The sequence below is a fragment of the Heptranchias perlo genome, chromosome 1 (assembly GCF_035084215.1).
Source record: "Heptranchias perlo isolate sHepPer1 chromosome 1, sHepPer1.hap1, whole genome shotgun sequence".
NCBI lineage: Eukaryota > Metazoa > Chordata > Chondrichthyes > Hexanchiformes > Hexanchidae > Heptranchias > Heptranchias perlo.
Window position 1 is genome coordinate 66,747,697 of NC_090325.1, and position 13,081 is coordinate 66,760,777.

The following is a 13,081-nucleotide window of genomic DNA, read 5'->3' on the forward strand; positions in this document are numbered from 1 at the left end:
ATCAAAGGATTAAGATAACTCGGTTGTACCCTGAAATTAGATAATTTATCTTGGAACTGCTTTGAGGTTTTTTTTTTGTTTTAATTGTATGAGTTTATTTAATTGTGGATCATTTTTGTAGAGTAGGAGGTTGAGCTGATAGTGGCTATCACCTGGCTGTGCACTCCACATTGTGAAATTAAGTTCATGCAGAATAAATAGCTAAAAGCAATACATTTTATTAATTAGTAATTGTCAGGGACACTGTTCCACAGTAAAATAGTCATATTGTGTTTTTAATTACTTAGAAGGTGCTGGAACAATGAGAATTCCATGGTTCTGACAGTTTATAATTAGGCTGTTTCATTTTTAACAACTGATAAGTCAAATTCTATTTTTATTATATGGGATTACAGGATTATCCAGGATTATTGTTGGCATTTTGGGAACCATATTCTGTGGCCTCGATTGGTCACAAATTTGCCAGTAATCAATGTTAATAATGTGAAATTATTGCAACATGTGAAACCAATATGTTGTTCACTGTGTCTGCCTGAAATGTGACTTTCACCATGTGAAGAAAAAGTTGAAACTTTTTTTTCACCCATTTTATTGATTTTTGATGCCCCTATTCTGCCAAGCTCTTTAGACTGCATGCTCCTTCTCTTCACTCTCCCCCTTAAGAAAACACAACTTGGCAAGCATATGCCTAGTAATTTCATACTGATCTTTCATATACAAGCACCTCTAGAATGTGTTGAGAACAAGTGGGTGAAGTTACTTATTATTATTGCCCAAGAACGGATGGTCTTGGGGCAGAGAATGGAGGAAAATGGGGTGGGGAGGCCTTATGCTGAATCGCTGCCCCTAATATTAGCCGGGATTTCCTTTGTCACCTCTGTTAACTTTGACGCCTGTCCGCCCTGTGTAAATAACGGTGAGGGGCGGGGCCTAGGTCTCCATCAGATGTCTCTCTGTACTGCCTCTGCACTGCTGATGGTAGAGAAGGCCTGGAAAGAAAAGGTGGTCGTGATGCTGTGGCGGCAGGAGGCAGGCACAATTAATTTTAATACATCCAAGATAGGCAATCTGGCCACTTCTCCTTTTTACAACCCCTCCGACTGAGACTGAGAGTTTTGAAACTGAGGCTCATTCAGAGCCAATTAACAAGATGGACTCTGCACTTTCTGGGGGTTGCTGCTGCTCCCTTTAAAATTAGTCCTTCTCATTTCAAATGCTGCAGCATATGCCTCACTGCTGCACCGCAACATTTTGCTCTCCCACAGAGGCTTGCTCTCCCACAGAGGCAGGCTCTCGCTGAAGAGTACTGAGAGTCCACTCTGAATCTGTAATTAGCCCTAACCCAAGGAATTGGATGGGTTCACTGTGGGGTCGGAGTGCCGGGCGCACTTATAGCAGGGAAACCAGTGGAAGGAAAGTCTACCCTCAAATCTCAAGCTTTCATGTAGACTTGTATATCATGGGTGCCAATGTGTTTCTCAAGTCAGCACATTATCACTGCATTAATTTATAAGTCCTATCCCTATTATAATTGTCATTTTAATTTTAAAGCCAAATTTTCCCCAAATACAGCAGTGCGTCTTTTAAAAATGTGCGTAGAGTTGCAACTTGTGTATCAAATATTCCATACTCACTGTTTCCTGCTGATATTTTATTGCTGTGTTCACTCCAATCTATGACATGTCCATTTTTCTGCAGTTTTGAATAAGATTCTGTCAGCTGATTCAAAATAGTATGTCTAAACACCTGTCAGTACAAACAAATGCATCAGCAGCCTATGTCACTACATGTTAAAGGTGCTGTATATCATCTTTAAATTAATTTACTGATTTAATTTCTTTAAATAGAGTAGTCGCTCAAATTCTTCTTCACCAATTGATATAACAAGTCAACCTCGTATGTTGAAACTGACACGCATGCGCTCTGATAAGAAGAGTGAGTTTCTGAAGACTTTGAAACAGGACAAAGCTGGTGAAGAGTATCATGATGATGGAGACAATATAGATAAAGAAATGGTAACTATGTACCCAGATGATCCAGTTGACGTAATTTGCTATTGCTCCTTTTATTATTTGCTGTACTTTTTGTTATTCCTGCGAGCATGCTACACCACATAGATGTCAGGTATCCAAAGGTTTGACTGCTCCCTGTTTATTATATTGCTGTACATCCATTTTTCATTGGATTGAGAGATTTTTACTGGGTACTAGCCAACCAAAATTTAATACTGCCTAAGTTGTTTAGAGATATGTAGTCCAGGCTATATTTTTTTAAGAGTTTGGTTTAGTTAGTTATATGTTCATAAGATAAAGGACAATGAAAGTACAAGCAGTTAATATGGACTGTAGCAACTGTAATCAAGTGTTGGAAATGGCTTGTGTGTATGTGTGAAGAGTGATGTTTGAATGATCCCATTCCTGGTTTGTGGTTATCAGACCATTTATACTACATACATATGTAGAGTGAAAACTACTGTAAGATCACACATTTTTAGGAACAAGAAAAAACCTAAGTCAAAACAAACCTGCCCCTTTTTCATAGAACAACTGCACCATTTCCTGCCAGAATTTCTTGATCCATACATCCAATTGTCTCTTGAACCCATTCGTTCTATCTGTTTCATTGATCTTCTCTGATAACTTATTGCACAACTCTATTACCCTTTTAGCGAAAATTTTCCCTGACTCTCTTTAATCGTGTATTTCTAATTTTAACTAACGAGGAGAGAGGCTGAAAGAGATCAGGGAGTGCTACTGAACTCAGTACTTACTGCGTCCAGTCACTGCAGAACAGCAAACCACAAAGCAAACAGAATACTGTGCCATATTGTTCAATCAGTAAATTAGAAGAGTTTTCTGATGAAGTTGTATAGTACTGAGGCCATCTTGCACCTTGAGAACTGTATTTGTACCAATCACCATAGCACAAGGAAAGCATCCAATCGTTGGGAGTGGTGCAGAGAAGAGTCCCAAGACTGATTTCTATTGTCAGAGTTATGAGAAAAGGTTAGAAAATTTTGACTGTCTGGCAATGAAGGAAGGTAAATGATGAAGTATATAAGATAGTAAGTGGAATAGAAAGGTTAATTTGGAACATCATTTCAAGTTAAATTGTGATTTTAGAATAAGGGGACTTGGGTATAAACTGCTAAAAGGCAAGTTCAGGATTAATTTGTAAAGTACTTCACATACAATGATTTAATACTTGATATAGACTCTCAAGTAGATTAGTGGAGGCAAAAACTGTGAAATCATTCAAGAGGCAAATGAGTTTTTAATTGAAATGGCCTCCTAATCAGTACATCTACATCGGGTGCGGTAGCGTTGTGGTTATGTTACAGGACTAGTAATCCAGACGCCTGCACTAATAATCCAGAGAACATGAAAGCTGGTATTTTTTATTTCCAGATTTTAAAAAAACTGTTATCAATAAAAGTGACCACGAAGCTGTCTGATTGTCGTCAAAACCCAATTGATTCGCTAATGTCCTTTTAGGGAGGAGGACCTGCCGTCCTTACCCAGTCTGGTCTATATGTGCCTCCAATCCTACCCCAAAGTGGTTGACTCTTAACTGCCCTCTGAAATAGCCTAGCAAGCCACTCAGCTGCATCAAACCGCTTAGCGGTTCAAGAAGCAGACTTATCACCATCTTCTAAGGGCAACTAGGGATGGGTGATAATTGCCAGCGGCGCCCACATTTCGAGAATGAATATTTTTTTTTTAAATGATCTTTTTGTATTCCTTGGAGTTTGAGATTTTACTATTGTGAACAATTTGACTTGAACATTTTTCTCAATTCATTCATAATCTTGAAAACTTCAATTAGATCACATTGAAATCTCTCTTTTAATTTAAATTTTTGATATCAGGAATCATCTTTGTTGCTCATCTCTAACTTTTTGAGGGCAGTAATATCCTTCCTATGATTAGGTGGCTAGAATTGCATGCAGTTGGAGTCTAGCCAGTATCTTATACTGAAGCAATAGAACTTCTTTAGATTTGTATTAGCTTTTGCTAATATTACTAATTCCTTGTTTGCCTTTTTCACTGCAGCAAAGCAGCAACGTGCCAATTAGTTCTGTACATTTATCAGTAACCCCAAATCATTTAACTGATTGCCATGCTGTAGCACTGTTCCATTTTTGCCTTCACCAATTTTTCCCGTCCCGTCCTCCTCCTCCCCTCCCTCCATTACTCCTCCTTATCTGAATGTGTTTATTTCATGCTGGGTCACAGATCCACTAATAAGCCTTGACAGTGAGTATTTAGCAGCCAATTTAGCTGCATGGGTCATCATAGCTGAGCCCAAACCTGTGCTCGTTCACTGTCCAGAAATATGGAGTTTCAGCAGGGGCTTGATGGATAACAATAAGAAGCAAGAAGTTTGCCCCCAGATTACAGAGAATAAAGTTGGCCAATTACATCAATGTACATCACTCTTACCATTAGGTCTTCCTTGTCTGTACAGCTCAGCTGCTGAGCAATTGGAGGTGCTTCACTGTTTTGTGTGCAAATTGGCTGCCGTGTTTGCCTACATAACAACAGTGACTACACTTCAAAAGTAACTCATTGGTTGTGAAGTGTTTTGGAATGTCCTTAGAACATATTTATCTGCATTGGATTGTACCTGCCACCTATTTGGTCAGATATATAAAGAACCTAGATCTTTCTGAATCTGGCTTCATTGTTCCTCATTATTTCCCTCACTACATATTTTGGTATGATCTGCAAATCCGGAGGTATTGCTGTGTGGAAAGGGATTCAGCCGTTCGTCCTTCCTGCTGTCACACCGAGTTCATATTGATTAGTGATTTCTTGGCAGCTCTGACTGTGGGAGGAGCTTTAAAATGTCTGAGAAACTCACGTGGCACCAGGGCATTGACATTAGCAGTGTTCGGGGGATCTCCCTGTGGGAAGCGGGTTAGACATTCATACAACAGTGTGTGTTCTCTGTGTGGAAAGGGATTAACTCATTCCTTCCACTTGCTGGAACACCAACATGTTCACACTTAGATTCTACTGTTAATCGCATTCCGTTGTGAACTTTCAATTATCTGATCATTATCTCATTACTGTTTGTGGGACCTTGCTATGTGCAAATTGGCTGCCGAGTGTCCTACAACAGTGACTACACTTCAAAAGTACTTCATTGGTTGTAAAGCACTTTGGGATGTCCTGAGGTCGTGAAAGGTGCTATTCTTTCTTCAATATACACTCATTCAAGTCATGTTTACTCCCCAAACTATGTAATATGCCTGAATCATTACTACAGATTAGACGTAGAACAGTGGCTGACTTTGTTGGGCTGTTTCACAAATGGGTACCAAATATATTTTTCTGTCAGGAATGTTCTAGAATATTTGATGCAACAAACATCTGCGTGTTGCGTTTCTCTTTCTTCGCCTCGCTCTCTCGTTGCAGCTTTTTGTGTTGCAGACTGAAGCCTGATATCCATTATGACAATGAATGAAAGAAAGACTTGCATTTATATAGCCCCCTTCACAGCCTCAGGATGTCCCAAAGCGCTCTACAGCCATTGAAGTACTTTTGAAGTGTAGTTACTGTTGTAACGTAGGAAACGTGCCAGCCAATATGTGCAAAGCAAGACCCCACAAACAGCAATGTGATAATGACCAGATGATCTGTTTTTAGTGATATTGGTTGAGGGATGAATATTGGCCAGGACACCGTGGAGAACTCCCCTGCTCTTTGAAATAGCGCCATGGGATCTTTTACATCCACGCGAGAGGGCAGACAAGGCCTCGGTTTAACATCTCATCTGAAAGACAGCACCTCCGACAGTGCAGCACTCCCTCTGTACTGCACTGGAGTATCAGCTTAGATTTTATGCTCAAGTCCCTGGATTGGGACTTGAACCCACAACCTTCTGACTCAGGCGAGAATGCCCCTATTAACAGATTACAGACTGTAGTACCACATACTAAATTTTTCTTTTGGTACTCTGTGCTACAAATCAATCAAATTTGGATTTTAAAAAAAATGCAAAATGTGGTGGGACTTAATTTCCAGGAAATTAAAGCATCAGTGAATTTAGGCCTGCTCTTCATTATGCACAGACATCCCTTATGGTTAATTTTTAGTAAATATTTTTATTGGCTAATATAATTTCAGTAATTCATTTAGTTTGCTGAAGGATGAAACTGTACAGTAATTAAAATACCCTTGTGATAGCTTTAATTAGTGTTAATGAACTTTCAAGAAAGGACAATGGCTGGAAATTTCCTTGGCAGAGCGGGAACAGCTCCGAGGAACTTCTTGGCGTAAGTGTTTGCTTGCTGGGATCAGGGTAAAAAAGTTTAAGTAAAGGGTGTACGAGGAATTTAACTGCTTTTGAGTACAAGGACCTGAAAATCCTAGTGTAAACCTTCCAGTTTACTGTTGGGAGAGGTGAAATGTCCCATTTTGAGTTTGTGGTTGTATTGTTGATCCATACTCACTCTGTACTGTTTAAGACCTTTAGTTCCCTCCCCAATAGCCTTATGTGGTGAAGTGACTGCTCGAGAGGGTATGCGGCTAATTTCGTTGCCACTGCTGTGCTGGAGAGTGGAGTGTATTTTATATTGGGTTATAGGATTTTCCCTTACTTCCTGTAATTATTCAGTTCTGATATGGGTAGATGTTGGCATATGTATTTAAAATTTATTTTGATTTTCCTCAGCCTGCTTTCTGAGAGAATTCATTTCCCATCACCCTGTACAATTAGTTTCTCTTTTCTAAGAAGAAATTGTTATCGACAAATGTCCCTATCAAAAAGACTCTTGTGCTACTAATGGCCTATCAATCAATAACTGGGTATCTTTTATCTCAAACACTGTTTTAAAATAAAATACCTGGTTACCTAAGTTAAAATTTGTTACACTATCAAAGTGAAACGTTAAAAGTTAGAACTTTTTTACCACTCCAAAGAAGTGTTCTTTGATTTTTATGAATTAAATATTTGAGTATTAGCAAACAGCTGGGTTGCAAGATTTATTTTTATTTGTCTTGGTCTATCACCTGCAGGATTATGAAATGTTTAACATGCAACAAAACAAGAATACTCATCAAGAGAGAGACGAAAACCGAAATTTTGATAAAAATGGTGATCCTAGGGAGAATGGAAATGCTCGAGTTCTATCCCAGACAACCGTTCACCCATCAGCGTTCCCCCAATCTAATATTTTATCAAGTTCGCTGGAAGCTGAGCATAGGTATGTGTGTAAAATCATATAGATGTACTTTTAACACTTTAAACTTCAATTTGTCTTATTGATTAGATGCAGCAAAACTGCAAAGAGTAAAAATTACAAGTTGTGAGAAACTTACAATCTCTAGCAGGACCTGGACATTATGCTGCTAGCTACTATAAATGTAACTGTCCAACTGGAGCATTGATTCTTTCTATGTCCTAATACAACTTCCGTCTGTGTGTCTTGTTCTTTTGCTGTTTGAGTTGTACTATTTACAGTACTTAGGCTTGATCTTGGATTTTTGATTTTTTTTTTTCCCACCCCCACCCACCCCTTTCACAGATGCTTTCTACTTATCTCAAAGATTTTTACACTTTTTTTATCACAGTTGCACCTTCTGACCTGTAATTGTCATAGGTATTGCCATCCAGGGATTCTTTTCCCATCGCCTTGGTTTCTTTCCGACTGCACTGTTTCCCATTTCAGATATTAGCTCTTGGTGTATAATACTTGCACCCGTTAAGACAGAACAGTTCAGTGTTTAATACATACTGACAAATGTTGTATTTGATAATTGGGCTAGGTAGTTTGCATCCTGTTCACGCATCAGATTTTACAATTCTAACTTGACATGATCTAGATAATGCTGAAAACAGCGGATGGCAGCTGACTGATGAATGAGAAACCTTATACTGGAATGCTATTGGTGTGGGGCGATTACATTTAAAATAAAATGTGAGCCTTTAGATGGCAGTGAAGAGTTTTATGCACTAAATGTATAATGTTTGAGCTTGGATTTCCTTCACCTTGGTAGAATGATCTATAATTTAGTATTCTTCTACTGAATGTTTTCTGTTTATTTCTAGGCTGCTTAAAGAGATGGGTTGGCAGGAAGATAGTGAAAATGATGAAACCTGTGCTCCATTAACAGAGGATGAGATGAGGGAATTCCAGGCCATCAGTGAACAGGTAACATCCTGCTCAGTAAAAGGCAGAATTGGGTCTATTCTCCACCCTTTTTATCCCCCCTTTATCCTTTTTAAATTAGCTGTTCTAACCCTAGTAGTGAATGTTGTTGGATGTTGACTTTAATCAAATAGTTACTAACCATAAGCCAAAATGGCAAGATTCAAAAATTGTTAAATTAGAGGGGGTGTCAATTTTTAAGTAATGGTAGGAATCAGTTAACCAATGTGGCTTGGAGTTTGTGCCAGTGTGATTGAAATCAGCAAAGTGCTTTGCTGGTATTTCAGCACCTTTTTGGGCATGAGCCCCTTTGACTTGGTGGTATAATTCCCATTGTCACAAGGTGCAGGGTTCGCACCCTACTCCAGACAGTCCTGGTGAGTGGAGACCAGAGCTCTGTTCTAAATTCTGGAATCTAGCTGGATACTCGTGTCTGGTGGGTGTGGGTGGCCCCCTTCATTGTATGGGTTTTGGGAGCCTTTAAAACCCTCCCATCATATAGGACTAACTACCCTATTGGCTGGTATAAAGATGCTTATGGTCGTTGGAAGGACCATTATGGCTTGTTAGACTGTAATCAGCTGCAAATTTTTCCACTGCTTCTGACTGTTCTCTAAGTGAAGAGTGTGAAGACACAAAAAACAACTTTTTAAAAAAACTCCTTAGTTCCCACTGTTTAGCAGCTCCCATGAAAACCTCTACGAAAAACACACCCTGTAAATTCATATCCCCTTCCTTCTATTTGGCTGGTATCATGCCTTTATCCAATTTTTCTGAAGCTGACATGCAGTTGCTTGCACTGGCTTCCTCCCATCACAACAGTCCAGGCATTTGGATGTTTTGTTCTGTCCAGAGTGTTGGTTCAGCTATTACCAGCAAATCTTAATTTAACTGAATCTATGTTCCAGAATTCTAGATTTCTCCTGGAACATCCCAATGGATATTCCTAATTCCATACTTATCCCACTGGATGATTTAGACTTGGAAAGAATACTTGGGCTCTCTTGGTATATAGTCTAGAATGTAATAATTGTCTCCTTTCCAAGATGAGTATTTCAAGCCCACCCTAACACTGAATATGAACGCTTTAAACCTAGAAGATATTCACTGCATTCCCCAAAGGATGCATCATTCCCTACACAGTGTTAACAAATTTCCCTCAACAGATATTCCAGGCCTGTATTAAACCACCATCATTTCTTTTCTGAAGCCAGAAACCATGATCCATAGTTTTTTTTTTAGCAGCAAGGTTTCATTTTGGCCTGTCTTAGCCTGACCAAAGTGAACAAATTCAGAGTCTGGTTACTGAGAATGTTATTGAACCTATGTTATGACCAGTTGATCACATGATCAACCATCCAGGATTGTAATGGGCAACAAAAGTCCTCTGCTAAAAGAGCGTGTTTATTCAAATAAGCAGGCATGACTTTCCTTTATTCGAGGGCCTAAAATGATACTTTGTTCATTTCTAGTGATTTTTAAAGTAGAATTAGATAATTGCTTAGAAACTAAGCTAATTTTGAAATTAAAATAACTGTTATTTTGGTGCTCTTAAAATTAAACATTTAAGGCCACTTAAAAAGCCTTGAAACTGTAGAATTTGGGAAATCACCATGAATTCATAGCACCTGGAGCAAAAAAATCTATATGGGAAGGAGAGGAAAAAGATTGAGAGATTTATGTTGAAATAAGGATACATTTTTTCCACCAATTTGGTCACCATCCTATTTGAAGATTTTCTTTTTACCCATTTCTCTTTTCTTGCCCCTCTACATCCAAACCACTGGAAGCAGTTACAAAGCTGCCTTTCCATCTGAGGCAAAAATGTGAATTCAGTAACTTTTTGTTTTTAAAATCAAACTTTGAGTAAACTTTAAATGATTTCCCCTCCTCAGAAACTAGATTCCTGAAGAAAATGAGCATGTGGAGAGCAGTCCATATATTGTGTTTGCATATCTACGGACACTGATGTCACCTTAGTAACTGATTGTATAGGAATTTCAACCAAATTCGTTCACTGATTTTTTTTTTCTCTCATCAGAGTATTGATTTTTAGGCAGTACTCTGAAGTAGCCAGGCACAAGATCTCTTTTAAACTAGTCGTTGTGTTATTGTAGTATTTAAAGGATAGGACTTGAGCAATGTAAAAAATAACCTCCAACAAAAAAAAATCACCACTGTGAATTGGTTTGCAGGAAAAAGCCGTTATAAAGAGAATACTATACAATCTACTTTTAATTCTAAGTCACTTAATTCAAATTATCTGATTCCAATTTTTTAGCATTAAATTCCTACTTTGCCATGTTATTTGCATTGCCTAATTCAAATGACTGAATAATTCATTATTTTTGCACCAAACGATTTAGAATGATCAGGATTGAACTGTATTGGAAACTTGGATAACTGTTTTGATCTGTAGATTGATGGAATAAAGAAAACCATCTGATTCAAGAGATACAATAATGAACCACTAAAATTAAGTTGTCAGGCTGCAATCTAATCTTGGTATTCGAAGCCATATATAATCCATAGGAGTGAGACTTGAATGGTTTATGAATGTCCTCTGAACCACAAAGTTACAACTTTGAATTCATTTCCCAGTATCTGGAATTTTTTTAAAATAAAGAAGCAATCTCACTTCTACATAGTTACCAGAAGGGTTGTAGTATCAGTGCATTTACAAAGGTTGGGAAGTTTGTTCTGGAAATTATTATTGTTGCAATTTTTTTTTAGATTTTTTTTTAATGTAATTGTTTTACTTTTCTTCTTTCAGCTGCAGAAAAATGGCCTTCGAAAAAATGGTCTTCTGAAAAATGGCCTAACTTGTAACTTCAAGTTTAGTACATGGAAGAGCACTTATAAGCCTACTGTTAATGATGACACAGAGACGAGCAGCAGCGATACATCTGATGATGATGTGTGAGAGGTTAAAGAAAGACATAACAAATATTTGGGTATAATAATTATCATTGTGGTAAACTGCCAAAAATAAACTGCATTAAAAGCAGTACAGTACCCCACCAGAAGAAATTTGAGGGGACTTCTTTATTCAAGAACACAGATTGTTGGACTTGGCCTAATTTGAACTTTGCTTAATGCTTTGTAATGGCCTTTTGTAGTAATGAGGATTTCAGTTGGATTTAGCATTGATCTGCTTCATCACTGCTGATCAGAGGATACATTACTACAATGTGAAAAAATTATTGATCATGGGATAATTCACAGTTCTAATAAACCGAATTGAAGTTCAAATTGTGTATTGTTCCATGGAGCTTTTTGGCTTCCAGTTGTTCCATTCGTTGAGAAACAGCAATTTGAAAACTCGGTATCCTGCTTGCTGAATCATATTCATTACCAAAATAAGACTCTGCAAGTCTACTGTCTACAGAAACACAGGTGATCTAGCATGTTGGTCAAAAGTGGAGAAAGATGCAGTAGAATCTTCATTGCCTAAACTTAATGAGTGCTCTTGTACCGTTCCACTTCTTTCTCAAAGTTAATTGCTTTTTTAACCATTTGTAGTTTTTTTTTTTATCATCACATTTCTTCAATTTGTAGAAAGAAAAATTCTGAGATCAAGAGCTTTATCTGTGCTACACACAGCCTTGATATTCAGGGTGGACTGTACAAAGCAAACTATTGAAAATTGACGAGATTATTTTGATAAAGTAGTTTATTTACAACTCTTACCAAGAGGTTATGATCACAGTTGCTGGATCTATTCACTAAATGGAATAAAAACTGGATTTGCAGCAAGTCTGATGCTGGTCTGACTTTGTGCCAGAACTATTTTAGGAGTTGGTGCTCCTGCATATTTGATGTCTGCTTTATGGGCAGGCTTCAAATTCCCATTACCATGTAAGGGAAGCTGAAACCTTAAAAACTTTGTGGTTGTGACTGATAAAATGCTCAGTGGGTTTAATCTCCACACAAGGACATGAGCACGGATTCTAGGTTGACACTTCAGTACAGTACTGACTATATTGTCAGAGGTGTTGTCCTTCAGATGATACATTAAACTAAGCCTGTTCCGGTGATTGAGGTGGACATTAAACATCCCATGGCACTATTCAAAGAGCAGGGAATTCTCCCGGTGTCCTAGTTAAAATTCTTCCCTCAACCAACACCAGCAAAAGCTTGACTGTAGTCATTGATCTCATTGCTTTGTGCGAGACCTTGCTATTGGCTACTGCGTTTACCCACATAACAGTAAGTGCACAATCTAATTCATTCTTTGAGGTACTTTGGGGTTTTGAGAAGTGATAAGGCACTATGTAAATACAAGTTCTCTTCCTTTCTCCCTTCATTCATTCTGAATCGTGTTGCTTTGATTTCATGAAGATTTGGATATATGTGCCAAATTATTTTATTTAACCATTGCAATCTGAACTGCATTGATGTTTTTCTTTCACTTGTCTAAAAGAAGAAAAGATAAGTATTAGTTAAAATTGAATCTTTGACTGTAACGATGTTCTTAAAGAATTTAATATACTGCTATTCTAATTGTGTATAACTCTTGGCAGGTGTGTTGTGTGTGTTAGGATCCTTGACTCACAGCAAATTATTTAAATACTAACATGTCTCATAGCATTGCTGTTAATGGCTCAGAGGACATGCTGTTTTTTTATAAATTTTATGATGTATAACATCCAATATACTATTAGGGCCACTGATTTTATGGGACTGAATAAGTCAGATTCCATTTTTATTACATTGTATTCTGGTATTTTTACTGGAAATCAAATTTCTGTGAAATCTATAAGAAGTGGCCTTGGTAATGATTATTCGATGGTGAATTCCCATGGGGGTTCTCACTCATCCGCCATAACTTCAGGGAAGAATCAGAGAAATGCTGGAAATATCATTTATGCCATTTTTCCAGGGTTTCTGTGGCTCTTCCGCCGAAGTTACCGCAGACGAGTGGGA

At 37.9% G+C, this 13,081-nt stretch overlaps 1 protein-coding gene across 2 annotated transcripts in view; it reads left to right on the forward strand.

Moving 5' to 3' along the window:
• The window catches only part of LOC137322991 (vasculin-like), a 72,388-nt gene extending 60,477 nt beyond the window's left edge, over positions 1-11,911 (forward strand). For both annotated transcript variants that reach the window (XM_067986311.1, XM_067986300.1), the window contains 4 exons: positions 1,848-2,015; positions 7,023-7,210; positions 8,056-8,158; positions 10,929-11,911. In XM_067986311.1, coding sequence (XP_067842412.1) covers positions 1,848-2,015; positions 7,023-7,210; positions 8,056-8,158; positions 10,929-11,078 — 609 coding nt within the window. In that variant the 3' untranslated portion in view covers positions 11,079-11,911. The remainder of the gene's footprint in view (positions 1-1,847; positions 2,016-7,022; positions 7,211-8,055; positions 8,159-10,928) is intronic.
• Positions 11,912-13,081: the final 1,170 nt, after the last annotated feature.